General features: G+C 42.9%; 8 protein-coding genes across 11 annotated transcripts; 4 read left to right on the forward strand and 4 right to left on the reverse strand.

Moving 5' to 3' along the window:
• Nucleotides 1-4,264: 4,264 nt before the first annotated feature.
• Nucleotides 4,265-6,287, reverse strand: LOC117565486 (endonuclease III-like protein 1). The gene is made up of 4 exons (XM_034244588.2): nucleotides 6,069-6,287; nucleotides 5,500-6,012; nucleotides 5,275-5,445; nucleotides 4,265-5,215 (listed from the first exon to the last, which is right to left on the reverse strand). The coding sequence occupies exons 1-4, from the start codon at nucleotides 6,207-6,209 to the stop codon at nucleotides 4,817-4,819; spliced, it is 1,224 nt and encodes a 407-aa protein (XP_034100479.1). The 5' UTR covers nucleotides 6,210-6,287; the 3' UTR covers nucleotides 4,265-4,816.
• Nucleotides 6,288-6,620: 333 nt separating this feature from the next.
• On the forward strand, nucleotides 6,621-13,408 carry LOC117578375 (E3 ubiquitin-protein ligase MIB2). 2 transcript variants are annotated; one of them, XM_034263805.2, is made up of 7 exons: nucleotides 6,621-6,767; nucleotides 8,393-8,495; nucleotides 9,691-9,858; nucleotides 9,917-10,583; nucleotides 10,640-10,802; nucleotides 10,862-12,611; nucleotides 12,668-13,408. In XM_034263805.2, the coding sequence occupies exons 1-7, from the start codon at nucleotides 6,732-6,734 to the stop codon at nucleotides 13,030-13,032; spliced, it is 3,252 nt and encodes a 1,083-aa protein (XP_034119696.1). In that variant the 5' UTR covers nucleotides 6,621-6,731; the 3' UTR covers nucleotides 13,033-13,408. The 2 variants fall into 2 exon arrangements, with proteins under 2 accessions (XP_034119696.1, XP_034119698.1); XM_034263807.2 differs by having other exon boundaries at nucleotides 6,657-7,146.
• A 202-nt stretch (nucleotides 13,409-13,610) lies between these two features.
• LOC117578376 (protein catecholamines up) lies at nucleotides 13,611-15,165 on the forward strand. Its single transcript, XM_034263808.2, has 2 exons — nucleotides 13,611-14,069; nucleotides 14,132-15,165. Exons 1-2 carry the CDS (start codon nucleotides 13,715-13,717, stop codon nucleotides 15,094-15,096), a joined length of 1,320 nt encoding a protein of 439 aa, XP_034119699.1. The 5' UTR covers nucleotides 13,611-13,714; the 3' UTR covers nucleotides 15,097-15,165.
• A 389-nt stretch (nucleotides 15,166-15,554) lies between these two features.
• Nucleotides 15,555-16,892, reverse strand: LOC117578377 (tetratricopeptide repeat protein 19 homolog, mitochondrial). 2 transcript variants are annotated; one of them, XM_034263809.2, is made up of 3 exons: nucleotides 16,105-16,889; nucleotides 15,869-16,016; nucleotides 15,555-15,811 (listed from the first exon to the last, which is right to left on the reverse strand). In XM_034263809.2, exons 1-3 carry the CDS (start codon nucleotides 16,794-16,796, stop codon nucleotides 15,560-15,562), a joined length of 1,092 nt encoding a protein of 363 aa, XP_034119700.1. In that variant the 5' UTR covers nucleotides 16,797-16,889; the 3' UTR covers nucleotides 15,555-15,559. The 2 variants fall into 2 exon arrangements, with proteins under 2 accessions (XP_034119700.1, XP_034119701.1); XM_034263810.2 differs by lacking the exon at nucleotides 15,555-15,811 and having other exon boundaries at nucleotides 15,895-16,016; nucleotides 16,096-16,892.
• Nucleotides 16,893-17,410: 518 nt separating this feature from the next.
• On the forward strand, nucleotides 17,411-20,330 carry LOC117566153 (apoptotic chromatin condensation inducer in the nucleus). 2 transcript variants are annotated; one of them, XM_034245640.2, is made up of 6 exons: nucleotides 17,411-17,509; nucleotides 17,569-19,151; nucleotides 19,220-19,430; nucleotides 19,496-19,754; nucleotides 19,810-19,922; nucleotides 19,984-20,330. In XM_034245640.2, exons 2-6 carry the CDS (start codon nucleotides 17,638-17,640, stop codon nucleotides 20,185-20,187), a joined length of 2,301 nt encoding a protein of 766 aa, XP_034101531.1. In that variant the 5' UTR covers nucleotides 17,411-17,509; nucleotides 17,569-17,637; the 3' UTR covers nucleotides 20,188-20,330. The 2 variants fall into 2 exon arrangements, with proteins under 2 accessions (XP_034101531.1, XP_034101530.1); XM_034245639.2 differs by having other exon boundaries at nucleotides 17,414-19,151.
• A 747-nt stretch (nucleotides 20,331-21,077) lies between these two features.
• LOC117566155 (adenylyltransferase and sulfurtransferase MOCS3) lies at nucleotides 21,078-22,727 on the reverse strand. The gene has a single exon (XM_034245644.2). It carries the CDS (start codon nucleotides 22,620-22,622, stop codon nucleotides 21,273-21,275), a length of 1,350 nt encoding a protein of 449 aa, XP_034101535.1. The 5' UTR covers nucleotides 22,623-22,727; the 3' UTR covers nucleotides 21,078-21,272.
• Nucleotides 22,684-23,621, forward strand: LOC117566157 (39S ribosomal protein L51, mitochondrial). The gene is made up of 3 exons (XM_034245646.2): nucleotides 22,684-22,847; nucleotides 22,926-23,016; nucleotides 23,076-23,621. The coding sequence occupies exons 1-3, from the start codon at nucleotides 22,702-22,704 to the stop codon at nucleotides 23,583-23,585; spliced, it is 747 nt and encodes a 248-aa protein (XP_034101537.2). The 5' UTR covers nucleotides 22,684-22,701; the 3' UTR covers nucleotides 23,586-23,621.
• Nucleotides 23,594-25,213, reverse strand: LOC117566156 (phosphatidylinositol glycan anchor biosynthesis class U protein). The gene is made up of 4 exons (XM_034245645.2): nucleotides 24,975-25,213; nucleotides 24,286-24,910; nucleotides 23,961-24,232; nucleotides 23,594-23,896 (listed from the first exon to the last, which is right to left on the reverse strand). Exons 1-4 carry the CDS (start codon nucleotides 25,102-25,104, stop codon nucleotides 23,643-23,645), a joined length of 1,281 nt encoding a protein of 426 aa, XP_034101536.1. The 5' UTR covers nucleotides 25,105-25,213; the 3' UTR covers nucleotides 23,594-23,642.
• Nucleotides 25,214-25,268: the final 55 nt, after the last annotated feature.

Consider the following 25,268-nt stretch of genomic DNA (forward strand, 5'->3'; position numbering starts at 1 on the left):
TGACAGCCTGAACTGAAGTGTGTCTGTTGGGCGTCGTCAGGCTCAAGCTGGCTGGCTGGCTGGCTGTCTGGCTCTTTGGCAGGCAGGCGACGGCGACTTCGCTTGTTGATATTGTCGCACTTGTGTTGCCGTGGTACCGTGGGGCAAAAAGCACTTAAGAAGCTGACTTTTTAAGTAGTTTAGAAGGCAAGAATAACAGTTCCAAGCAAGACAGAGAAGGCACTCTAATACATGAGCATATATAATATTTAAATATGTATTTTCTGCGAATTATTTACTTAATTAAGATGAACTGTTTAGTCCATAAAAGAGAAATATATGTTATATACTTTTTGATTTGTGTTTATTTATAATCTGTCTTAGTGACAGGTTAGATTTCCCATATGGAAATTAAAAACTACATAGCTAGTAATGGTTGGAGTTAATTTATAGATGAGATAAAAAGAATTCGATTCCTTACATCAGTATACAACCAAATAATACTACTTGAGATTTAGTAAAATAAATGTAACGATTAATATTTATTTTTATCATCTATTCATTTTACAATATTAACTATAATATAATGTCTATAATTAATATTGAAGCCAATAACAAAATGAAGTCAATGACTATGAATAATAGTTGGAAGTCCTTCGGCATATCTACCAATCTACCAAAAACTGTATATTTCTACTTAAAATATTTTCATTACTATTTTATTGTACGTTCGTACTTTGTGTGTCATTTGATATAGCAAAATGAGACAGTATTTATTTTGTTACTTGACATTTGGTCACACTGTACCTGTAAGCATTTTGATTGTCATGGCAATTCGAAAGCATTTGTCGGTAGCTCGCCTCCGCCTGGCGCACTCTGCTCTGGCAAACTTGGCAGTCACCCACATCCCCACACCACAGCTGGGCACAACACAACAGTTACAGTGCTGCAGGCAGCATGCGGCAGGCGGCAGCTACTTGCCACATTTGGCTTTCTGCCAGGACCATCATGACTGTGTGCCTGGCGTCGTTGGGTGAGGCAACTAAAAATGCGACGTGCGAGATTATCGTGTCGCTTGTTGGTCGTGGCGACGTTGGCAAATACACACACACAGTACAATACATACACACACTCACAGCCACTGTGAAGTAGTAGTAGTAGTTGTTGTTGTTGCTGCTGCTGCTGTTTTTGTGGCTGTGCGCCCCCCGCCCCCGCTGTGTCAAGGCTCACACAGGCAGCACAACTTACGCTACTGATGGCGTTGATGATGGCAAAAGGGCAACAACAGCAGCAGCAGCAGCTACAACAGCAACAACAACAATAACTGAAATGTCGACAACAAAAAGTGTGCAGCGTGCGCGCGAGGATAACGACACGAGTAGAGACGTTGGTTGGAAGTGAAGTGGGTGGAAGCGAAGCAGCAGTGTGAGCGGGAGAGAGTGACTGCTGAGAGTGTGAGTGCGCTTGTGTGTGTGTGCGACTAATTGGGTGAGAGAGAATGTGGGCGCTCAAATTGGTTTCGTGCTTTCGTGTGACGCGTGCGGAGGCGTGTAAGCTCTGCTCTGCTGTGCCTGCACATTGCTGTCGCTGTTGTAGTTGTTGTCGCTGTCGTTGTTGTTGTTGCTGTTGCCTGGCATGAATGCTTGATGCGTGACGGCAGCGACCGCCAGTTGTTGCCAGCAGTTGGAACGAACGCAGGACACACCGGACAGACACACACACACAACACACACAAAAAGCAAGAGAAAAAAAATGGAGACGGGCAACAAAAAAAAATACAATTTGCGTCGTGTGGATGTGGATTTTATTTGTACGCTTTTTTTTTGCACAAGTTTACTTTTGTTGTTTTGTGCTCAGTGTGCTTGGGATTTGCACGCTCGTGCAAGGACTCGACACCTCGCTCCCCGCCCGTCACATTCTTCTCTTTGCCCCCCCTCCGAACGACCGACCAAAGCATGCACACACACATTTTGCCATTGCCTCTGTTTATGTCATTTTGTTTATGCTGCCCGCACGACGACGCGAACTGCGCCATTTTTAAGCGACCCGTTTTAGTTTTTCCACACATAGAAAGAGTGCCACAGGAAAGGAGAGAGGGAGGGAGGAGACAAAAGTTTGGCTGTGCGGGTGCGGTATAGTGGAATGTTGGGGTTATGTGAACGAATGAGTGATGAGGGGAGGGGAGGGACAGAGTGTCGTCTCCACCATTGCTGCTTGTGTTTTGCGGCTGACTAAGTTGAAATCGACGTCGAGCGCAGTGGGTAACATCTGTGTCTAGGCATCCCTCTAACACTTTTGCATAAAATTGAAATTCTACATTTCTGACAAATTTCCATTTTTTACATTTTTCACTTTTTCTCGGTATTCTTTTTTTTTTTTTTTGTTTTGTTTTTGGCACAGAGGTCAGCTGATGACATATAACATGCGAGACAACTACGAGTCGAGCGAAGATAAAAAACCATAATCAAGTTCATTTTTTCATCATTTATCTTCTACTTGCATATCAATTGATATGGCTTATTTGCAAAGCATAAGGTTGCCTTTAAATTTGAAGATGTGCGAAAATTTGTGTATTTCTAAAAACGTTGCAAGTAAGCATGTCTGCAGAACTTTTTGAGCTGCAAGTTTGAATTGAAGTCTACTTCTAGGCGACAGGTTTAATTAGTGCATTCTTTAGATGGACAAAAATTGTACTTCTAGGGGCCAAATTTAATAAGTAGCTGCTGCACTAAATGAAGGGTGTTTCTAGGAGAAGAACTGCATGACTTCTGTAAAGACTTCTATTTTTAATTAAAGTTAAGAATTTTAATAATCGAATAGTGCTCCGAAATTACAACATTTTAAAGTAAAATATAATTAGAGCGCGACATGTGGTTCTGTTTTTCTTTTTGTAATATTGTGTCGCTGCGCATTATGAAAGCGGCTGAAAGTAGAAAAGTACATGCATGGCTGGCACATAGTGGGTACTGGGCTTAAATCAAAAAACCCCATAATTCGCCACAGGATGTCTGTTCCACTTGAAGCAAAACTTTGCTACTGTTTTTGTGGGTGGGCCGATAAGGGCGACAAGTGGCAAGTGGCAAAGCAGCAACTAGAGAGAGAGATATAGAAGGGGGAGTGGGGGGAGGGGAAGAACATATCGCGCTGCGCTCACTTGACGCATTTGGAGTCCCCACTTGACTGTGCGACTGCGACTTGACTAACGGCAGGGAGTTTGCTTATCCTTATGCCATGCCTTTGTCTGCGTGTGTGTGTTTGTGTGAGTGTGTTATGCTTACACGATTCGCACACACACACGCACACACATGTACACTCGCATTTTCGCATGACTCCACTCCGTGTGCTTGTGCCGACAGATGGACGTTATGCCTGCTGTTGTTGCCGTTGCTGCTGTCGCACGCTTAAGTAGTATTACCTCCCTTCCTCACTCACGCACACACAATCACCCACAGACACCCACACGCTCATACTCACATATACGGCAAGCAAACAGCCACCCAACCAAGTTGCGGCGCCGGCAACAGACAGACGACATCGTCGTCGACGACAACGACGACGACTTGCTGCGTACGCCGGATGGCAATGGGAGGCGAAAGGCAAAAGGACACGAGGGCGAGGACACGTAAACAGCGTTGAATTACAGCCTGACAAACGGGGCGTTGAAGTCTCGAACTTAAAAGTTATGTCTGTGTGGGAGGGCACTCTACATGCGACTGCTTCTCCCAAACGACTCTGACGTCTGGCAGAGCAGAGCGGAGCGAGGGGAGCCAATGGCAATGTCTGAACCCTGCTGCCTCTGCATCATTTATAAGCCAGGCTAGGCCACAGATTGTCTCGACACCGTTCGGCCCAGTCCCGCACCCACATCCACACCTCCTTCCACATTGAAGCCTTTACCCATTCCACTGGGCAGAGAGCGCGCACGCAACGAAGCTGATGATGAGTGCACGCCAACCAAAAACTTGATGACTGCGCGGGGAGGTGGAAGGAAAGGAGACGGCTTAAGGTGTCACGTGCGCCGGCTCCTTGTTGCTGTCGCCGACGCCGTCGTCGTTGTTGTTGGCTTTTCCGTTGCCGCTGCTGTTGCTGTTTGTGCACATAATTCATGTGCCGAAGTTGAAATGAAGAGCAATTTATTGAATAATACTTTCACATGAGGTCAATAGCAGGATAGAAGAAACCTCTCTGTGCTCAGCCCGCAACAAACTTCTGACCGCATATCGAAATTCAATTGCGCCTATGATATACGAAATTTCAGCAGATATTCGGCTAGGTGACGAATTAGTCTTTTCAGATTCGATTTTATTTATTGAAGTTTTACAACTAATCTTGGGGATCATATGTTTATACACAGAAGTAGTAGTTCAATATGGCAATTTCTTAATGAATTAGGCATTAGTTTTCTTTAATATTGTAATTCATGTTTTGAGTTCAACTTTAAATCTAAGGGGAGAGAGCATAAGTCGACTCCAATAATACTGAGATTTTCAATTTACAGGCTTAAAAAATCAAAGGTTTTTCCTGAAAAGTTATATTTTGAACAAAGAATATTAGGCTGACATGCGCATATCTTTTTGGATGATGCATTAGTTAACTCAATCTAACATATGTACACAAAACATGTTGTATATTCATAATTATTTCGCGATATGAGATATAAATTATACTAAGCTTCAAAAATCGAAAAATATCCGAACCCGATATTAAAATATATCAAGCAGATCTTAATCTTATTACAATTGCAGGTCCTTAGAAAACTTGCTTTGCATTGGCTTCCATTTCAGTTTATAATATTCAACTTCAATATTACTAACTTACTTATTCATCTGTTTTTTTTTTATTTTTTCTTAGCTGCAGTTGACGCCGCACAAATGTCGCGATTAAGACATCCTTCGCAATTGGGTCGAAGCGGAGTGCAAATGGTCTGTCCAAAGCCTACAAATAGATGATTAACCTCGGCCCAAAGCTCCTGTGGTAGCCAACTTTCCAGCTGCACACGCGTCTGCTCTGGCTCCTTGGTGGGTTTCTTAAGCCAGGCGAGGCGGTTACAAATGCGATGCACATGCGTGTCTACGCCAATTCCAGTGATCTGATTCCAGGCAGTTGCCATGCAAATGTGTGCCATTTTCGGACCAACTCCTGGCAGCTTGAGGAGCTCCTTAATATTGTCCGGTATGTCCTCGTTGTATTTATCAATTAATATTTGCGCCGTTTGCTTCACGTACTTCGCTTTGTTCTGTAGGAAGGAATCAATTCGAAAGTGACAATTGTAAGAAATTAGATTAGAATACTAACCTTGTAGAAGGACACGGGGTGCAGCAATTTCTCCAACTCAGCGACAGGCATTTGCTGTATATTGGCAGGTGTTAGAGATCGAGCTTTTAAGCGATTCATAGCCTCGTAGGTTGTTTCATCTTTGGTCTGACTGGATAACATCAGAGCCACCAATTTGTGGAAACGTTGCGTCTAAAGAGACAGTTACTAAATTAATTGGTCTATGGATGTTGTCAAAGTATTTACCTTTTCATCAGCATTTTTGTCGGCACATTGGTGGCATCCCTGAGTATCAACTGGAGCTGGTCTCTCGGAGCGCATCAGACGCACATTCTCCAGCTGTTGGCACCAGTTGGCATTGGGGCTGTCGACCTCAGTCTTAATACCGTTAGCTGGCTCACATTTTGGGACCTTTTTGGGACTTTCCAGTTCAGTTTTAATTGAACTTACTTCAATCTTATCTACGTGCTCTAATTTTGGCACTATTTCGAAGCTTTCTTTCTCTGCTTTAATCGAATTCACATCAATTTTGTTATCACATTCATATTTTGGCACTACTGCGCACTCTACAATTGTCGCTGAGCCGATTTTTGTTTTTGTGGCTTTTGAATTTATTGGCGCTTCTTCTTTCCCAATTTGACGAGCTTTTTTGGCGGGCAAATCAGTTTTGAGTACTGCAGTGTTTGACTGACGTTGCTTGCGTGTTTGTCTGGGGGAAAAGTAAAGTGCAGCTGATCCGCCGGGTAAATCCTCGATGTCCTTAACATTAAAATGCTGTTTAACTCAAACAAATGACATCTAATAACATTTCGTACCTGTAACTTGATTTCCTGATTGACAATTAGTTTCGGCTTTACAACTTTCTGAAACTTAGCCAATTTACTTGACAAAGATGGCATACTTTGTTTGTTTTGTGAAGACATTGTTCTAATATAGACTTTATATAATTTTAGCATAAAATTTGTTATTAATTTTAACGCGTAATTCGCTATAAACAACTTTGTTTTGACACCGGCTCGCAGTGTGACCTTATCTAAAAAACAGCTGTTTTCAGTTTGTGCTTTCGTTAAGTGAGGAGCAGGTGTGTTGAAAGAATATAAACAATATACAGTATTTTTTATTATTCGTTAAATAATCGGTCGCCCTCCGATAAATGGCTAAATTTAAAGCTTTTTAACAATAGCAGTTTAAATTTCTTTAGTTTAGTTAATAATTATCTTTATTTTATTAAATGTTTGTATTTGACTGCAAAACACATCCATTCTAAACGTCTAAAAATCGATGTTTATTCAAATGTCAAAATCATCGATGCATCGATAGCGCGTTCGATGTTTCTCCACCTCTAGTATTTTTGCAAAATGTAAACTTTCCGGACGTTGCAAACTGCTGTCACACTGTCCTCATTCATACAAAAAAAATTAAAGTAAAAAGTAAATTTGACCAAAGTAAAATTTTGGCATATACAAATTAAATTAAAGATGCATTGCTCGACGAAACAAAAACAGGAAAACGGGGTGTGTTGAATAATAAATTAAATGCTGCATCAACAAACGTAGTACACAGCAGCAGTCAATGGCAATATCAATTTGTGTATGATTTCGATTCGTGTGTATAATATAACAACAAGACAAATGCGAAAATTTTATAATTTTTATCAGTAAAAAGTTCAATGAGTAAACACAAAACGAGAGAAGGCATTGCTGATAATTTAGGCTGTAGATATTGTTAAATGAACAAAGCTGACCAAACTGGGATTAGCATTGAAAATCGCATACCAGATATTTACACACAAGCAAGTACACACACACACACTATTGCACACGCCCGCACACGCACGCACGCACACACACAAGCACTCGTTACATTTGACGGAAGCATAAAAAAATTGCATTGGTAAGTTGGGCCCCTCGCTCGTATCATCAAAACAAATAAACAAATTGTAAAAATGTACCTAAGCTAATAATTAGTTGCTGTTGCGATTGTTTCGGTGCAAAGTGGGTGTATTTTTCTCCTATTTTAAATGCTACATTCTTTGCAACCAAGTATATATATGGGTGATATATACATATATATGTAGGGAATACATATGTATCCATATGTCTTATCTCATGCGTCATTTTCTTCATACTCGTTGCGGTTCCTGCCACAGCTGCACACAGTATCTTTTGTGCCTCAGTTTCTCGCCTGATAAAAAAAGAAAAAGAAAAAACCCAAATGCACAGACTTCAAAATATGTGTTAATTGTCAGCTCTCTGCATTTTCCCTCGAAATCTTGGTTGAATCATAAACTCCTGTGATTCATACATTTCTAATCGCCCAACTTGGTGGTATTCCCAAATTTGAAGTGTCCCCGCCCAAAGTTGGCACCTGCTTTGACTAAAGAATTACATAAACCGATTTGATGTTGATCACCTAGAGATAGCTATCGCAAATTGTTGTGATATATATGTACTATATAATATATTGAGATACACATCGAATGGTATGTGTACCAATTAATTGATAGCACGAATTGCAAGTTGCTTTAGATTTGTTAGTTGTTTCTCTATAGAAATTAAACTTGAAATAGTTCTTAAGTTTGGTAATGATAATTAATAGTGTGACTGATAAAATAGTTAAATATGTATAGCGATAAAATCATTATAACCATCATATTCAGTAAGAGTCTAAAGACTGATTTAATTTTTAATTCATTTTCATGAATATATTTGTTTTATTTTACCTAAATTTCTTTGATATAAATGCATAAAAGGTGCCACTGTTGATCCAGTTTCCATTTCAAGCTACCTGCTATAGATATATATTTGCCGTTAGACATGCGCTGATTTTTGTCGGTGACCCAAATAAATAACTCCCTCTCTGCCCCATCCCACCCACTCATAAAATGTTTGACACATTTGTTTGAACTGTTATCAATAACAACTCATGGTATTTTCTGTATATTATGTTTGTTGAACTAAATTTCATGCGTATATAATATATTATGTAGTTAAGTAGAAAAAGGCAGTTGTGCTGTCCTAATATCATAAAATCAATTATGAAAAAATGTTAAAATTAAATGGTAAATAATTGTAGTAATTACTTTATTTAATCTACATGCATTATTAAAATGAGTTAACTGCTTTTTGGTCTCTTACAGGCGACAGAGACGCTGGCAGAGAACGCTGGAATTGGAATGCGGGCCTCCATTCCGCCGGGCGTACGTGTTGTGCGCGGTCCAAATTGGATATGGTCGAATCAAGGTAGGACGGCAAACACCCGAAACAGCAATAGCAACAGCAACGAAGTCAGCTAACACACACTTTGTTTACCCATTTGCGGAATTAACTAGCTACACCACACACAATTTGTTTATACAAATGTTGTTGTGTATATCCAAACTTATAGATTGTACCTGGTACACATGTATGTATATTCTACATTGAGGTTTACACATGGCAAACGATCGACACTCTTTGGCTGCCAGTGAATGTAAAGAGGACGCTGCTATTTTTAGCCACACTCAACACTCAAACAGCGGAATGCCTTCTTCCCAAATGGCGTTCGTTTGAGAGTGTTTAGGGGTGTGCCTGTGTGTGTGTGATAGGGAGGGGGAGAACTCACACACTCACACACACACATTTGCTTGTGACGTTTGCCACACGGTTGCTACTCTGCTCGTCATAACAACAGGCAAGATTGTAGATAAATTGGGTGTGCTCAACTGTTAGATACCAGAAGAAGATCCCAATGGAATGTTTACTACAATGAAAGCATTTATATAGTTTAGTTAGTACCCCAATTTCAAAAGCACTAGCTTTTATAGTCTCAGAGATCTATATGTTTATACAGACGGACAGACGAATAAATTACGTTTCAGCTGTTGAAATTATGAACGAATATTTTTACTTTATGGGAATGTGTTTTTAAGTTATCCTTAAATACCCTTCTTTCCATTGGTTGGACGGGTATAGAACGAAGTCGGCGTTTTGTTGGGGCGCGTGCCATTTGAAAGTTCTTGGTATTTTTAACTTAAGGGGGAGCCAGCCAGGATTGCAGCTGCCACATACAAAAAACATGGAGTGCAGGAGAAGCCTGCTATAAATAGTAACAAACACAACGATTAACAGCTTGTCTATTGTTCAATTCTCGTGGGGATCTGTTACCAACATTCTCTCGCTCTCGCTCTTGGCTAACCTAACTCAACATAAATCATGTGTCTGGCGCGTGGGGAACTTTAAACAGATGTGTGTGTGCGTTTAAATTTAGAGTGCAACATGAAATTTGTTTGCTGTTGTGTGGCAGCATTTGCTCCACCGGATGGAGCAGCATTTCCCGTTGTGAACAGAGGGGGACGAGAAGCATTTATAAATAGAGCACACAAGCGCAAGCTAAGAGCGAAGCCAACAACTACTACAACGATTTCTTCTTTGTTTCATTTCATTGTCCATGCAACAGACGACGGAGAAGGTCACGTTGGCACCGTTTGCGAAATAGGACGTTGCGGCTCAACACATTCACCAGAGAACACTGTTGTTGTTAACTGGGATTCGGGACATCGCACCAATTACAGAGTTGGCTATCAAAATCAATACGATCTAATCATTGTGGACAATGCACAAGTTGGTAAGGCAACAAACAAGATATAAAAACTATTTCTTTTATTAACTATTTGTACTTTTAGGTGTTCGTCATTCGAATGTTGTATGTGATGGCTGCTCGAAGGGCATAGCGGGGATTGTGTTCAAGTGCGGCCAGTGCACCAATTATCATTTGTGCGCCTTCTGTTACGGCGCCAATCTGCACGATTTGGAGCACACCTTTGTACGCTACACAACACCCACATCGCTCGGAGTTCGCGTTCCGCCACGCAAAGGTTCACAGCGCATTCAGTTGCGGGGCATCTTTGTCAGCGCAAAGGTTGTGCGTGGTCCGGACTGGGAGTGGAACGATCAGGACGGCGGCGAGGGGAAAACCGGGCGTGTTATGGAAATTCGTGGCTGGGACAATGAATCGTGTCGCAGTGTAGCCAACGTATCTTGGGTAACCGGTTCAACGAACGTCTATCGACTGGGTCACAAGGGCAACGTCGATCTAAAGTATATAACAGCGACTTGCGGTGGTTATTATTACAAGGATCATATGCCTGTCTTGGGTCAGACCGAGGAGCAGCAGCCAATTGTGGCGATGGTGAAGCCCAGCTTTTCAGTGGGCGATCGTGTTAAGGTCTGCCTAGAGGTGGATGCACTGATGAAGCTGCAGCAAGGTCATGGCGGTTGGAATCCGCGCATGGTCGAACATCTGGCCAAGCTGGGAACTGTGCATCGAATCACCGAAAAGGGTGACATACGGTGAGTATACTGCTAACTCCTGCATTGAACTCCCTCTTATACTTTCCCTCTCGCAGTGTTCAATATGAGAATTGTCCCAATCGGTGGACGTTTCACCCCGCCGCTCTCGTTAAGGTTGTGTCGTTCCGCGTGGGCGACTTGGTGACCATCATCAACGATGCCAACAAGGTGCAGCAGTTGCAGAAGGGACACGGCGAATGGATCGACATAATGCGCCATGTAAGTACTTTATGGTATTTAACTATATCAGATCTTTAACTAATTTACTGTACTTTCAGGCACTGGGCAAACTCTGCAAGGTAGTCAAGGTGTACATGGATGGCGATCTGCGTATACAGCAACTCCACGATGGCTTCGAGTGGACGCTCAATCCCAAATGTGTTAAACTAGAGCGTTCACCACTGGCCACAGCTGCCGAGCGTTCCAATAGCATGATGGACTTGAGCCATCGACGCACCGATCATGTGATGACACCGCTCTCTGGTCTCTCCGGCAGTTCTGTGGCGGACAAACTGGTGCGCGAGGCAGCACAAGGCCATCTGGAGTTTGTGAAGCAATATCTTGACATGCATCCCGCGCAAGTGGATGTGATGAGCGGTGGCAAGGCGTGCATACAAGTGGCCTCTCATCAGGGCTACGTTGAGCTGGTCACCTACCTCATCTCCAAGGGCGCCAACGTCAATGTGGTGGACAAAGAAGGCGACTCGGCGCTGCATTATGCCGCCTTTGGCAATCAGCCAGAGACGATGCGTGTGCTACTAGAGCATGGCGCCGAGGTGAACTTCCTCAACTCCAGCCACTGTTCGGCATTGCACATTTGTGCGCACAAAAAGACGCCGCATTGCGTGCGCGAACTACTCCAGCACAATGCCAACGTTAATATACAGGACTCGTATGGCGATACAGCGCTTCATGATGCCATTGGCAAGGAGAACACTGAGGTCGTTGAGCTGCTATGCAATGCACCCAATTTGGACTTTACGGTAAAGAACAATCGTGGCTTCAATGTGCTGCATCATGCGGCGCTCAAGGGCAACGTGGTCGCGGCACGTCGCATCCTGCAGCTTTCGCGGCAGCTGGTCAATGTGCGCAAGGACGATGGCTTTGCAGCGCTGCATTTGGCCGCACTCAATGGACATGCCCAGGTGGTGGAGACGCTCGTCACGGAGGGACAAGCCGAGCTGGACATACGCAACAATCGCCGGCAAACGCCATTTTTGCTCGCCGTCTCCCAGGGACATGCAAGTGTCATTGAGCGGTTGGTGAAGTTGTCGTGCGACATCAATGCCAAGGATGAGGACGGAGACAATGCCATGCATTTGTGCGTCCTCAAGAAGTCCAATTTGCAGCAAGCTGCCGAGCCAGCCAAGGAGGAGGCGCCCGAAATACAAAAGTTCTTTGTCAGCCTCTCACAGACGAGCATACGCAACGAAGATCGTCTGATGTACAGCATTCTCATCTATCTGTCGCGTCATGGTTGCCGTGTGGAGCTCAACAATGCCAATGCCAGTATTTTCGAATGGATTACCGATCGCAATATACGACAGTTGATCTTTGGCCAGCAAAGCGCTGGCGGAACTGATGATGCAATCACCGCAACCACGACAACGACGACGACAGCAGCACCAACGCCACTTCAACGCAATATGCAAGCGCTTGACATTGGCGGCGCAACGGATGATGCGTCTGCCGTTGAAGTGGGTGAAGATGCCGCAGCAACATCTACAGCAGCTACAGCATTGTGTCTACCTCCGCCAGTGACGCAACCAAAGCCCAGCGAAACGGCAGCGGGAGGCATGCAACCATCGCCGGGCACCAAGAAGCTTAATTCGGATGCTGCCACAACAAGTGTGTCGCCACAAGTGGCGCCACGCAAGAAAGCACCAAAACCGCCAGTGCCAACAGCAGCAGCAACAACAGCAGCGACGCTCGAGGCAGCAACTGCTGCTGCGGCTGCATTGCCGGGTCTAATCTCTGGTCAACAGGAATGCATTGTTTGCAACGAGCCGCTGCAACTAGTGCGCTTCGGTAAGCGACATTTAATATCCCAACAAAATAGTATTCTCAATTTGTACTTTTTACAGAGCCTTGCCTGCATCAGATTGCTTGCGAAGAGTGTAGCATTCGTATGAAAAAGTGCCTGCGTTGTGGTGTTGTCATCGAGCGGCGCTTGGATGCGAACGGTCGTCAGGTGACAGCTGCGCAACAGCAGTTGTCCTCCACATCATCGCCCAGTGATCAGGCCCGTTTGCCATCGGGAGATCTGTTGCGCTATCTGGAGAACAAGGTGCAAGAGTTTGAGGAGTCGCATTTCTGTGGCATTTGCATGGAACGCAAACGTGATGTGGCCTTCCTGTGTGGACATGGCGCCTGCTCCCATTGCGCCGAAACATTGCGCACTTGCCACATGTGCCGCAAGACGATATTGAAAAAGATTAATCTGTATTGAACGCGAGGAGATAATTCATTCAGTGATCTGGCAATTTTGCAACCAAAGTGGCTTGTATATATACAACAAACAAACATAATGATGATGAGCGTTATAGTTTCCATATTTGATGTGTCGTCGTGTCATCGCCGCATGCAAATATGTGTTTATTTCTAAATTTACTCCCCCCACAATTTATTATTTATTCAATCACGCAACGAATTTTTTCTGTCTTTTGGAGAAGCATATATACATACAAACATTTACATTTACATAAAAAAAAAACATTTTTGCACTCAAAACAAAACCAATCACGCCCATACAATTCTCTAGTTTATTATTAGTGTCGTTTAACGAACAACGAGCAACTAACTAAATGTGATTAGATGTTTAATAATGCCAGCATTTTGATTTCGAATTTCTGGATTTCAGCAAGAATTAGATTTAAACATCGTTTGGCGCGCACTAGACGATTGCTTACGATTGTTGTCGATAAAGTCAATTTGGTGGGCATGGCGTGCTTATCGATAACAACTCAGTGGTACTCATCAAACTGTACAGTTTTGTTACCAATCTTCGTAAGTGTCGGCACTTTCTATACGAAACTTGGTCACACTAGTAAGCAAACAGAAAGCAAAGAAAAAACACACACGTCACAACAAAAAAGAAATACACACGCGTTTGATTTAGAAAACAGCCAACTATGTCTAAACAATTGGCTGATGTGCAGCCGTCAAGGTTTCATTTTTATCAGAAAGTTGCGCTCGGCATCCTCCTGACTGCCATTGTGCTCTCCTTGCCAGAACTATGCCAGAGTCAAGGCAAAGCCAGTTTTAAATACTCCCGCGAAGCAAATGAAAATTTCGATCCGAAAAATGCGCCGCCGGTAGAACACGATCATCATCATCACGACCATGATCATGTTCACCATGGACATGATCACCATCATCACGACCATGATCATGATCACCATGGACATGATCATCATCATGAAAACGATCACCATGGACATGATCACCATCATGAGCATCACGAGCATGCGAAGCCGGCAACGTTGGGTAAGAGAAGCTTTTGATAACGAAAAGTGCTCGTTGTTATTCTAATCTCTCATTTCGTATAGATATGAAGAGCATTTGGCTGCACTCAATTGGCTCCACGCTGCTTATCAGTGCCGCTCCCTTTGTGCTGCTTTACATTATTCCGTTGGACAACAGCGAAGCGATGAAGCCCCGCCTTAAAGTCTTGCTGGCCTTTGCATCCGGAGGTTTGCTTGGCGATGCCTTCCTTCATCTGATACCCCACGCCACACATCCTCATACACATGGCGAGCATGGACATGACCACGACCATGACCACCACCATCATCATCATGAGGAGACAGGCGAGAGTCATGGGCATGTCCACGATATGAGCGTTGGCCTTTGGGTGCTCGGCGGAATTATTGCCTTCCTCTCCGTAGAAAAACTGGTGCGCATACTTAAGGGAGGCAGCGGTGGTCATGGTCACAGCCATGGTGCACCCAAGCCAAAGCCAGCGCCCAAGGAGAAGGAACCCGGATCTGGCGATAAGAAAAAAGCCACAGCTAGCAAAGCTGGTAAACCAGCTGCGAAGAAAGCTGAACCCGAGGGTGAAGTGGAGATCTCTGGCTATCTGAATCTGGCCGCTGACTTTGCGCACAACTTTACCGATGGTTTGGCTATTGGTGCCTCCTATTTGGCAGGCAACAGCATTGGTATTGTGACCACCATCACCATTCTATTGCACGAAGTGCCGCATGAGATCGGCGACTTTGCGATACTCATCAAATCGGGTTGCTCGCGTCGCAAGGCAATGTTGCTGCAGCTGGTGACAGCGTTGGGAGCTTTAGCTGGCACTGCTTTGGCACTTTTGGGTGCGGGCAGCAGCGATGGCAGCTCAGCACCTTGGGTATTGCCTTTCACCGCTGGTGGTTTCATTTACATTGCCACAGTCAGTGTGCTGCCCGAGTTATTGGAGGAGTCGACAAAGCTGAAGCAATCGATTAAGGAAATTCTGGCCCTGCTTACTGGCGTGGCTCTGATGATTGTTATAGCCAAGTTTGAATAGCTGCAAAATCATTAAATATAACTCATTTTGCGTGTCTTCAATAAAAATTACTCAAAATGTACTTTAATCGTTAACAACAAATACAATTGGCAATGAAAAGCTGCAAAGCACTTGGGCATCTGAATAGTAAAAGAGAAATGTGAAAAACCTTAACTATAAATATAATTCTGTACGTTATTAAATAACTTTTGTTTCTGATTCTACTGATAAATTATTTGAGCGTTTAATAAGCGAAATCATTTTGTATGTGGTGGTGATTATTAGTTGAAAGTTCGCTCTAACTTTAAGTAATAAAAAGAAAACTCGGTCAACAGTAAAAATGTGACTACAATATAAATTTGTACGACGTTATTTAATAACTTTTGTCGCTGGGTCAACCGAAGAATTGCAATACAAAATTTTTTGTGGTACATATCTTGCTTGTTATAAAACATGTATATAAGTTTGTTGCTTTCGAGGTTAACTAGTTCTTCATGCAGCTCTTAATCTCGTTGAGACAATACTCGGCCTGCTCAATCGCATCAGCATTCTCCTGTTTCTTGCCCGTTTTCCAAGCGAGCTTACAAAAGTTTTCGGCCTCCTTGAGAAGACCTTCACGCAGATATACGAGTCCCAGATTAGCCTGTATAATGCCTTCCTGGGCGGTATCCTTCAGCTCTTTGGCCATCGATAAAGCCTGCAACAGTGTTTCCCTGGCCTCCGCATACTGTTCCAGCTGGCGAAATTAAATTAGTTAAGTCAAATACATCTAAATAACAAATAGATCAATTACATTCACATAAGCAACGCTGATGTTGTTTAAGATGGTCACTGAGGCATCGTTAAGTGTGCCGTAGACACCAATCAGGATATCTAACGCCTCCTTGAAGAGCTTCCTCGCCTCGTCATATTTACCCTGCTTCATCAACAATTGGCCAAACCTGTAAATTAAAAAAGATTAATTTAACAAGAGTTGGTTTTGTCTATTATGCTTTTAGGCTGTGTAGAACATGGAACAACCTTCAATACCAGTTCTTTGTCAAGCCATATAACTCCAAGATATCATTATCTTCTGGCATGCTCTGAACCAATTTGGCCAATCGCTGCAGAGTCCATGTAAAGCCCTGGAAACTCTTCTCCAGCTCGCCTTGTAGCTGCGACATGTGAGCGATTTTGGAGCTAATGTGCAGAATCTTTGGACTATCCTCCGAGTGGCCATCGGACATAAGGCGCTTCATTACATCCACAAAAAGCTTTTCTGCTTTGCGAAACTGTTCTCTTTCCATAGCAAGATTTGCCATCAGATCATAGACATATGTAATGCCCTTGAAGGACTGCATATCCTGTGCCATGCGCAAGGCGAGATGTAACATTTGCTCCGCCTTATCATACTGATCGTTTTGTATGCAGAGAATCGAGCGTTTTATCGTATTTATTAGCTTCGCTTCGGGTGTATCTTCTTCGTCCTTATCACTGCTCCCGCCAAGCAGAAAATTGAAACTGAAAGCAGCCGTAAACAGTAGGCTTGGAGGTGGAGAAGAGCTGGAAGATTTTTGACGTTGCCGTTGTTGCTCCTTTGGATGAATAATGCATAATGATCGCAATCCGTCGAATCTCAAACGACAGTTTTGATGAATGCCAATTGAATAGTCATATGGACTACGCACATAACGGAGTCGGCCAAATATTTGTGTTAATTTACTAAAATTCTTCACTAACATTTTTGTTATTAATGCATTGTTCAAACGATAAACTATAAAATTTTTTTAGATGCGATTTTGTTGGCTGTTGTTGTTGGTGTTCTCAATTACGAAATATGCGTCAATTCAGTGTTGTAAAGAAGCGGATAAAATTGTTTCGCCTAATTGAGTAAACAAAAGTTATAAGTTAATTTTCTGATATATCATGGTAGTTACTGATTTTTGCTTATTTCATACTAATTATATTTCTTTTAATTTCTAGTTATTTAATAGTTTTTGATAATAAACTAATTACTAATGATTACAATTTGTTATCGATGCGGCAGCAATGTGTTTGGTGACTGATAAGATAATCATCGATTTTGCAAATAATTAAAAATATAAATAACATTACTGTCGTAAGCAATACCAGAAGTGTTTTTTTCTGTGCCTAGCTATCAAGTGCTATCACTTACCAAATTTGTATTCACATTTACTCTTATTAACAAAATGCTGTTTTAAATGACCCGCCCTTTTACATGCGTAATTAGCGCAAAAACATCGATATTTGCTATATCGATTTTTTATAAATAGAAATCGATAGTGTCATCGATATTGCTCCACCTCTATGCCAAAAAGCAACCCTACATTTTTCGATGGCGGATTGACGCTTTTCATTGGCAACACAAATTTTTTCTTTTACCAAAGCAAAGCAAAAACGTTGCACGCCGCAAAATAGGTAGCAAGTTATATATGTGTGTTCGTGACTCTAAACATCGCACATAATATAAATAATAATCGCATTTATTTATAGTGCGCGTTTATATAGTGGCAACAAACGAAGTGTGTGGAAAACGTTTTGATTTTACAGCTACAGACTGCGATGAGACGTCGTAGCGAGCGAAAAAAATCTTCGTCGCCTGCTCCATTGCCGGTGCAACGTCGTAGTCGCCGATCGCGTAAAGTTTCGGAAAATGAGAAAACCGAGGACGAGACAACGGTAGTGGTGGAGAAGGTTGAAGATACAAAAGCGCCACCAATAATTGAAGAAATCAATGAAGAACGCGCGTCGTGCGGTGAAGGGGAACGTGCCTCAAGTGAGGAAAAGCATGCGGCAGCATCGCAGTCGCCGTCGCCAGTGCGCAAAAGCCGCAGCACACGTACGACACCCAAAAAGCGCAATCAACGCGACAAAAGCGTTGAGCACAACAATAAAGTAGAAACAATACCAGAGGAAATTGAGAATGGTGCTGAGACTGTCGAGAAGAGCGTCGATATCGATAATAATTTATCGAACTCAAAGAAGCCAGAGGAAACTGCTGCAGTTGAAGAGTCTACACAGGCAGAACCCAAACCGCAGCCAGAGAAGTCGGAATCAGAATTACCGGTAAAATCGAAAGTGCAGGAAGAAGAAGAGACAGCTAAGGAACAGCACGAAGATGACACCACCCGCATAGGAACAGGGAAGGGCAAGGGAAAGGGTAGCCATAATGATGATGATGAACGGAGCATGGAAGAGGTAAAAGTTGCTTCGTCTTTAAGCTTTACAGCAAATAAGGATGAGGAACAACTAAAAACCACAAGCGATGTATTAGACATTCAAACAGAGGACGTTGAAGTGCGGAACCTTGAGAAGCCCAAATCGGACTCTGCCTCCAAACTGTCACTGCAAACTGATGAGCAAAAGGAGAATCAAGCGGAACAATCAGCGTCCCCAGCAACGGTAACATCAACGGAGCAGCAGCCAGATAAGGGAGCAGCAAACAAGGAAGACGAGCCAGGCAACAACACGTCGCTTCAACGATCCGTGCGCAAACGCAAGTGGCTAAGCAAGAAAATTGTGGAACGCACGCAACCAGTGCTGGCTATTTCAACGGATTCGTTGAAGAACATAATAGCTGATGTGGTGAATCCAGTGCCATTGAGCGATGTGCAATTGGAGTCATCATCAGAGGAAGAGGGCCTGGTCACCAGTGACCATGATGAGACAGATGAGCATTCGCTGACGCCCGAGTTAACGCGTGTGGCGGCTAAGGAGCGCGATGAGGGCAACGAGACCGATGAGGAGCAAAGACCGAAGTTACAATCGAAACAGCAGCATGATAAAGAAACGCCTGCTTCGCAAACGCTAAACAACAAATCCGTTGTTGAGAATGCACCAAATGCATCAGTAAATACAGCTGCTGCTGGTACTGCTCCAGCGGCTGTCGTTGCCCGCTCTCCAAGTCCAGCCCGAAATCGCGCCAGTCATGTGCTCTACATCAGCAATTTGGTGCGACCTTTTACCGTGTTGCAGTTGAAAGGTTTGTTGGCGCGCACTGGAAAAATCGTTGATGACGATGGCTTCTGGATTGATCGCATCAAATCTAAGTGCTATGTTGCTTATGCCACAGAAGAGTAAGTCGCTGTTGATAGCATTTCTGTTACTCATAACTAACATTTGCTTTTCTCGCCAACTTCTTTAGCGAAGCCATTGAAACGCGTCATGCGTTGCATGGAGTACGTTGGCCGGTCTCGAATCCCAAGTGCTTAAATGTTGACTTCGGCAGTCGCACAGACATGGATCGAGCAATACAATCGACGAAGAACGAAACTCCCAAGTATCCGCAGGACAATACCAGAGATAATCAAAACGCAGGCAACACTTGGTCTCGCTTAGATGCTAGCGATAAAAAGGTAAAATTACTATATATACTGTCGTGTATATATAACTAATTCTATAAATGTTGTATTTCAAACAGCCTGCTCGTCCTGTACGTGAATGGGATGTTGGCAAAAAGGAGCCCAACGATCGCGACAAATCAAGTAATGACAGACGTCGTAGCAGCAAGGAGCGGGTCGATTCACGTCTGCGCGATTCGGAACGTGGCAAAGGCGGAGCGGATGAAGCGGAACGCAGTGGTCAGGATAGGAAACGCTCTAGGGAACGGGATCGTGGTGGACGCGATCGCGAGCGCAGTGATCATCATGGCCATGGACGCAGCAGAAGTGGCTCACCAGGTTAACAACTAAATGAAACCATAAAAAATGTACTATAAATTATATTTTTTTGCAGCGGTGAAATCGAAGAAAAAGGAGAATGAACCACCAATCAGACTATTAGATGATCTATTTCGTAAAACCAAGGGCACACCGTGCATATATTGGCTGCCCTTGACACCGGAAGCCGTAAGAAAAACTTAAATTTTGTAACAGATTCCCTTAATAACCTTGTCTCCTGCTTCGATAGATCGCGGAAAAGGAGGCGTTCCGTCAAAAGCGCATCGAGGAACACAAACAGCGTATCAAGGAACGCGAGGAGCGTGTAAATAAAGAGCGTGAACGTGAAAAGGATCGCGATCGTCAACGAGATAATCGACGTAGCAACCGGTCGAATGATCGGCGCCGCAGTTCACGCAGTCGTGATCGTGATCGTGAGCGACGACGTTACTAGGCCGTAACTAATGAACAAGATCAACAACCAATCACAACAACAACAAACAAAACAAAAAATAAACAAAGAAATGAAGTCATCTCGACAACCAAATTTTAAACAAACAAAACAAACAGCACGCAAGCAAAAACAAGAACAGCAACTTCATTTCAAGGGGTGCTTCATGCAACCAACATTTTCTTTACCTTTGCACTTTTGCAACGTTCTGTTCTGACCTGTTAAAGTATTCAACTTGAAGTTGAAAATCTCCAAGTTCGAGTTGAATATTTTTCAAAAAGACGGTAACGCCAAGAAAAGTATAACATTTGAAATTTCGATTTCTTTTTTTCCCCTCTATATATTTGCTGTTCTATTTACCTACCATATAATATATATATGCATAACTTGATTTGATTTCTTTCCCAAATGTAGCTTTTTACAGCGCGCATCCTCAACAATTGCAACAAGAACAACAACAAGAACTACTTGAACATGAACAGCAGGTGTCGATTCAACACTCGTGGAGTCCCAATAAACTATGTCTCTGGAGCCCCAATAACTCTCGCTCGCTGCAAGTGTTTAAAAATATATACATTAACTATATAAATACATATATAAATATTCAAATCGTAATTGCAGAAGCATTAATTGAATACTTGTAATTAAATGAAATTTTAATGAAAACCTCTAGAAATATAATTTAAATCACACAAGGCAAGTTTGTGACCATGCCAAAAAAAGTATATAACTCATTCTATCATCCAATATAAAACATTTGCAATTTCTAAAATGGAATTTTTCTTACATCGAAAAAATTATATAAAAGTAGTGCCCATAGTTCTTTACGGATTTAAGATCTTTTGTGCAAAACGAGTTCGAATCGTTAAAAAAAACACATTTTATTTGATTAATAAACATTTACAAATTGAAGGAGATATATTGATATTCTTATATAAAATATCGCAAAAGTTGAAAAGAAAAATTAGTTTTCAATAACCAAGTTCCACTTTGGCCAAATCCACTTAATATTATGAATGAACTATAAAATTGCGTAGAAAATTGTCATAAAGAAATAAGAGAGAAATATGTATATATTATATGTATTGTTAGTAAGTAGGAAAACTGGGATCAACTTGACTGGACCACGCATGAAGTCCACCCTCCAAGTCGCGTATGGAATGATCTGGGAACCGATTTCTCATGTGCTGCACAGCGATCTGAGAATCGTTGCCCCGCCTACACAATACCACTATGGGCAACTCCTTGCTATCCAACTGTGAGCCCAGCTGCTTCAGATAACTGTCGTCCAGAATTTGAGCCAATGGAACATTAACTGCTGAAGGCAGCTGGCAGATCTCAAACTCCGCCGGCTGACGTACATCGATAAGTAAATGTGCTGGCTGTTGTTGCTGCAGAGCCTTGTAATCCATAGCATCGATACGTTGCTCCGGTTCAAGGAGTTGCAGTGGATTATCCTTGTCGGTGGCATGCATGCCACAAAACTGCTCATAGTCGATAAGTTCCGTGATAAGCGGCTGGGGAGAGCAGATATGACAATTTTCACGCTTGCTGCGTATGCGGATGTTACGAAACTGCAATGTGCTGCCATCAAAAATGAGCAGCCGTCCAGCTAAGACATCGCCTAGCCCCACTATGATCTTAATGGCCTCCAGCGCTTGCAGCGATCCAATGGTCCCGGTCACGGCACCCAAAACACCTCCATCTCCACAATTAGTGACTGCCTCAGGTGGCGGCGGTACAGGATAAATACAGCGATAGCATGGACCCGTAACGCCAAAATTGTAGACGGTTAGTTGGCCATCCAATTTGAGGGCACTTCCCGAGACAAGTGGTTTGCGAAGCATCACACAAGCATCATTGAGCAAGTAACGTGTGGCCACATTGTCACTGCAGTCCAGCACGACGTCGTAGTCGCGTATGATGTGCATGGCTGTGAATCTACTGAGTAATCGAGTATGACATGAGATGCGACAATGTGGATTCAACTCTTCCAATGCAATCTTGGCAGATTCCGTTTTGTCCATGCCAATGCGTGTGATTGTGTGCAGTGTTTGTCGATGCAAATTGCTCTTATCGACGCGATCATAATCGACCAGTCCGACATGACCACAGCCAGCGCCAGCCAAATATTGTGCCGCTGGACATCCCAAGCCACCAGCGCCAACAATTAGCACTGAGCTGGTCTTTAGCTTCAGCTGACCGGCCACACCAAAGCCGGGCAAGATCAGCTGTCGACTGTAGCGCGCAATGTCATCGTTGGTTAACGCTCTTTGGTTTTGTTTTGGACTCACTGCATTACTGTCGTCATCAACATCTGTAGTTGTTGCCTCCAAATCTCGCAGTCTCTGCTTTTTGGCATTTAATTGAGCTGTTAAATCGCCAATCTCCTGACGCAGCCTTTCCTTTGCATTGTTCACAGCCTCGTCATCAATCATTGGTACGTTAAATAATTATTTTCTTCACTTTATGAAGAAATAGAAACTATTTTACTTCGTGTTTTGTTTGTCCACCAAGATGTTATCAGTGTGGCTGCAATTAGAAATATACCATTATTGTTATGGCACTTCAGCTTACAAGCCACTGTTTAGTAGCCATCAACAGCTGATTATTATTTTTAATTTTCTCAGTTTTTCTATTAACAATAAAACCAAATATTATTGGTATTTTAAATAATTCATAACATTATATAAATATAAATAACGGTTACCAATAATATTATCATTCCATAATTATTGCAGCTCCTCCTACATATTGGTATTTTGTGCACTGTTATCGAAAGCCGGCGATAACAACTTATTGTTTGTCGACCACCAACAGCTGTTCAGAAAAGTATGTTCGCTTATAATTTGTCTATTTACAATTACCTAATCATAAATTAAAACACGCAGGCAACGATGTCTTGGCTAACAAATACATTTCAAAAGCTGCTGATCGTGGGAGCAAAGACGTTACACTTGGGCTCAACCACAACAGTGCGCCAGCTGTCGCATGCGGAGCGTCGGGCACGCGGTCCTACAGTGAGACGCTATGGCTACAAGGACAAGATTTTCCAGAGTGGTCTGCTGCCGCATTTAGACAATGGTCAAAAGCTACCCATGCCCGTGTATCGACCCAAGAATGCATGGTCGGAGAAGCGTGCGCTGTTTGGCCAGAATGACTACATCGACATCTTGGGCAACGATCGCTTGCATCCCACTCGAGTACTGTATTCTGTGCCCTCGTGGTTGCGTGGCGTGTCCGGTAATGAGTATCAGGTGTTGCTGCGGAAGCGTCGCCTCATGGAGAAGACCAAATATCCAATAGCGCGACCCACCAAGTGGCGAGAGATGGAGAAACGCATCTTGTATCTATACAAATTCCTAAATAGGAAAACAAAAACAGGATACTCCAAGCAGTAAATGCTATGTTTAAATAAAATGTTTTCTTTTAATTGATGTGTGCTTATGTCCAGCTTATTACTCTAGCAGTATCCGCGCTTCCTCGCCATCAATCATTATCTTCTGCCCATTGTAAAGGCAAAACTCGCGCTTCACATGCGCAAAAAGCAAATCCGTTATTAGGAATATTTGACCAGTGCAAAAGGCCAGTGTTGCACCAAAGTAAAAATTGGCGTTTGCTGAACCAGCATAGATCCAAAGATGCCATAGCGATCCCATCATGGACAACGTGACCAAGAAGAAAGTGAAGACCACAAAGCCATGGGCCATGACTAGAAGTTTAAAAGAAGTTACATATTAATAACATATAGAGATTAACAAAAATCTTCAACTTGCATTTCCAACAACGTCGCCACAGCGGCATTAAAGCCAAATAGAATCCGACATCGCCAAGACTGGGATAAGCACGAAAGACAGCCATGAGGGCAACCAAAACGGTGGCCAGAAGCATCGGTTCCTTACGCAGTTTAATGGATAATGGCACTAAATATAGTACAGTGGCATTCAGTTGGAATGTGATCAGAAACATAGTGCGGAAGTGCTCAAACATTTCAGTGAAAAAGTACCAAAAGAGTCCAATATTCGGTTGCAAATCACGGAAATAAAAACTACAAAGATAAGAATGATAATCATCGTAAATTAGATCTTTGGTCACACTTACATGAAGCCAAGAGTGCCGTCTAAGAAGTTCCAGCTATTCATGACCAAAAAGTTGGCTCCGGCAATTGCCAAGCAGAAGCTGGCGAACATAAGGAATATAGCAATGCTCAAGCCGGCAGAGCGTCGAGCAAATATTAGCAGCAGTGGTGCAATGAGCACTACAGGGTAAAGACTGCGAACAGTCTCAAAAGCCAACAGGACGAGGCACACCAAGAGATGGCGCCTTGTAAGTGCACATAGAAAGGAGGCCAGTAGCAGATTACTTAATACCGTCGATGTGAGTCCAATGCAGCTCATCACAGTCAGTGGATTGAACAGATAAGCAACCAGCACCATCTTGGCAATGTCATAGTGATCTTTTTCACTGTACTGCAACTCTATAGAATCCTTGTCGTAATTCTCGCTTTCTTTCCGCTGTTGCTGAAGCTTTTGTGCAACAAAACTACGACTCATCGAATAGAGCAATGTGGCAGTGCACAAATCACAGAGAATGTAAAGCAACGGCAGAAACGCGGCATAGTTGAGGAAAAGACTTGATATAGCCTTTAGGACCAAGGGTGTCTCATGTACTAGGTCTCCACTATACGGATCAATACCTTGATGCAGCAGAAAGACACCTTCTTGCACTGAAAACAAAATAAGTTGACGGCTAAAAGAAATTATAATATATGTATAAAATGGTGTACTTACTGCGCTTGTAAGAGTTTAATGGAGTCGCAAACTCGACGCGATTGCCAATTAACGCTGCCACTGAGGTGCGGCTGAAATACAGACGTACGGCACCGCCCAATAATAGTAGCTTGAAGCATTTGAAGTCCATGGTTGGCCGGAAATTGAGATCTATGGTCTTTAGTTTACAATTAAAGCAACACACACATAATACTCCTAACAAATGTTTTGGTGTTTTGAAGACGGCTTTTTATCAATGTGAACATATGCTGAATTGTAAAAAATGTAAAAATGATGTTTTCCTTAATACTAAAA

This window comes from Drosophila albomicans, chromosome 2L (genome assembly GCF_009650485.2).
Source record: "Drosophila albomicans strain 15112-1751.03 chromosome 2L, ASM965048v2, whole genome shotgun sequence".
Classification (NCBI taxonomy): domain Eukaryota; kingdom Metazoa; phylum Arthropoda; class Insecta; order Diptera; family Drosophilidae; genus Drosophila; species Drosophila albomicans.

What these genes read in the sequence shown, in the direction of transcription:
- LOC117565486 (XM_034244588.2), bottom strand. Translation starts at nt 6,209, where the DNA reads ATGCTAAAATTATATAAAGTCTATATTAGAACAATGTCTTCACAAAAC. An exon ending in ATCAGGAAATCAAGTTACAG is followed by an intron (nt 6,013 to 6,068) that starts GTACGAAATGTT and finishes TTTAATGTTAAG; the next exon opens with GACATCGAGGATTTACCCGG. An exon ending in ACAAAAATGCTGATGAAAAG is followed by an intron (nt 5,446 to 5,499) that starts GTAAATACTTTG and finishes CTGTCTCTTTAG; the next exon opens with ACGCAACGTTTCCACAAATT.
- LOC117578375 (XM_034263805.2), top strand. Translation starts at nt 6,732, where the DNA reads ATGCATTGCTCGACGAAACAAAAACAGGAAAACGGG. An exon ending in TTGGATATGGTCGAATCAAG is followed by an intron (nt 8,496 to 9,690) that starts GTAGGACGGCAA and finishes TCCATGCAACAG; the next exon opens with ACGACGGAGAAGGTCACGTT. An exon ending in TGTGGACAATGCACAAGTTG is followed by an intron (nt 9,859 to 9,916) that starts GTAAGGCAACAA and finishes TTGTACTTTTAG; the next exon opens with GTGTTCGTCATTCGAATGTT.
- LOC117578376 (XM_034263808.2), top strand. Translation starts at nt 13,715, where the DNA reads ATGTCTAAACAATTGGCTGATGTGCAGCCGTCAAGGTTTCATTTTTAT. An exon ending in TGCGAAGCCGGCAACGTTGG is followed by an intron (nt 14,070 to 14,131) that starts GTAAGAGAAGCT and finishes CATTTCGTATAG; the next exon opens with ATATGAAGAGCATTTGGCTG.
- LOC117578377 (XM_034263809.2), bottom strand. Translation starts at nt 16,796, where the DNA reads ATGTTAGTGAAGAATTTTAGTAAATTAACACAAATATTTGGCCGACTC. An exon ending in TATGGCTTGACAAAGAACTG is followed by an intron (nt 16,017 to 16,104) that starts GTATTGAAGGTT and finishes TTTAATTTACAG; the next exon opens with GTTTGGCCAATTGTTGATGA. An exon ending in TCAGCGTTGCTTATGTGAAT is followed by an intron (nt 15,812 to 15,868) that starts GTAATTGATCTA and finishes TAATTTCGCCAG; the next exon opens with CTGGAACAGTATGCGGAGGC.
- LOC117566153 (XM_034245640.2), top strand. Translation starts at nt 17,638, where the DNA reads ATGAGACGTCGTAGCGAGCGAAAAAAATCTTCGTCGCCTGCTCCATTG. An exon ending in TAGATGCTAGCGATAAAAAG is followed by an intron (nt 19,431 to 19,495) that starts GTAAAATTACTA and finishes TATTTCAAACAG; the next exon opens with CCTGCTCGTCCTGTACGTGA. An exon ending in TGCCCTTGACACCGGAAGCC is followed by an intron (nt 19,923 to 19,983) that starts GTAAGAAAAACT and finishes CTGCTTCGATAG; the next exon opens with ATCGCGGAAAAGGAGGCGTT.
- LOC117566155 (XM_034245644.2), bottom strand. Translation starts at nt 22,622, where the DNA reads ATGATTGATGACGAGGCTGTGAACAATGCAAAGGAAAGGCTGCGTCAG.
- LOC117566157 (XM_034245646.2), top strand. Translation starts at nt 22,702, where the DNA reads ATGTTATCAGTGTGGCTGCAATTAGAAATATACCATTATTGTTATGGC. An exon ending in AATAAAACCAAATATTATTG is followed by an intron (nt 22,848 to 22,925) that starts GTATTTTAAATA and finishes TAATTATTGCAG; the next exon opens with CTCCTCCTACATATTGGTAT. An exon ending in ACCAACAGCTGTTCAGAAAA is followed by an intron (nt 23,017 to 23,075) that starts GTATGTTCGCTT and finishes TAAAACACGCAG; the next exon opens with GCAACGATGTCTTGGCTAAC.
- LOC117566156 (XM_034245645.2), bottom strand. Translation starts at nt 25,104, where the DNA reads ATGGACTTCAAATGCTTCAAGCTACTATTATTGGGCGGTGCCGTACGT. An exon ending in ATTAAACTCTTACAAGCGCA is followed by an intron (nt 24,911 to 24,974) that starts GTAAGTACACCA and finishes TTTTGTTTTCAG; the next exon opens with TGCAAGAAGGTGTCTTTCTG. An exon ending in GACGGCACTCTTGGCTTCAT is followed by an intron (nt 24,233 to 24,285) that starts GTAAGTGTGACC and finishes TTATCTTTGTAG; the next exon opens with TTTTTATTTCCGTGATTTGC.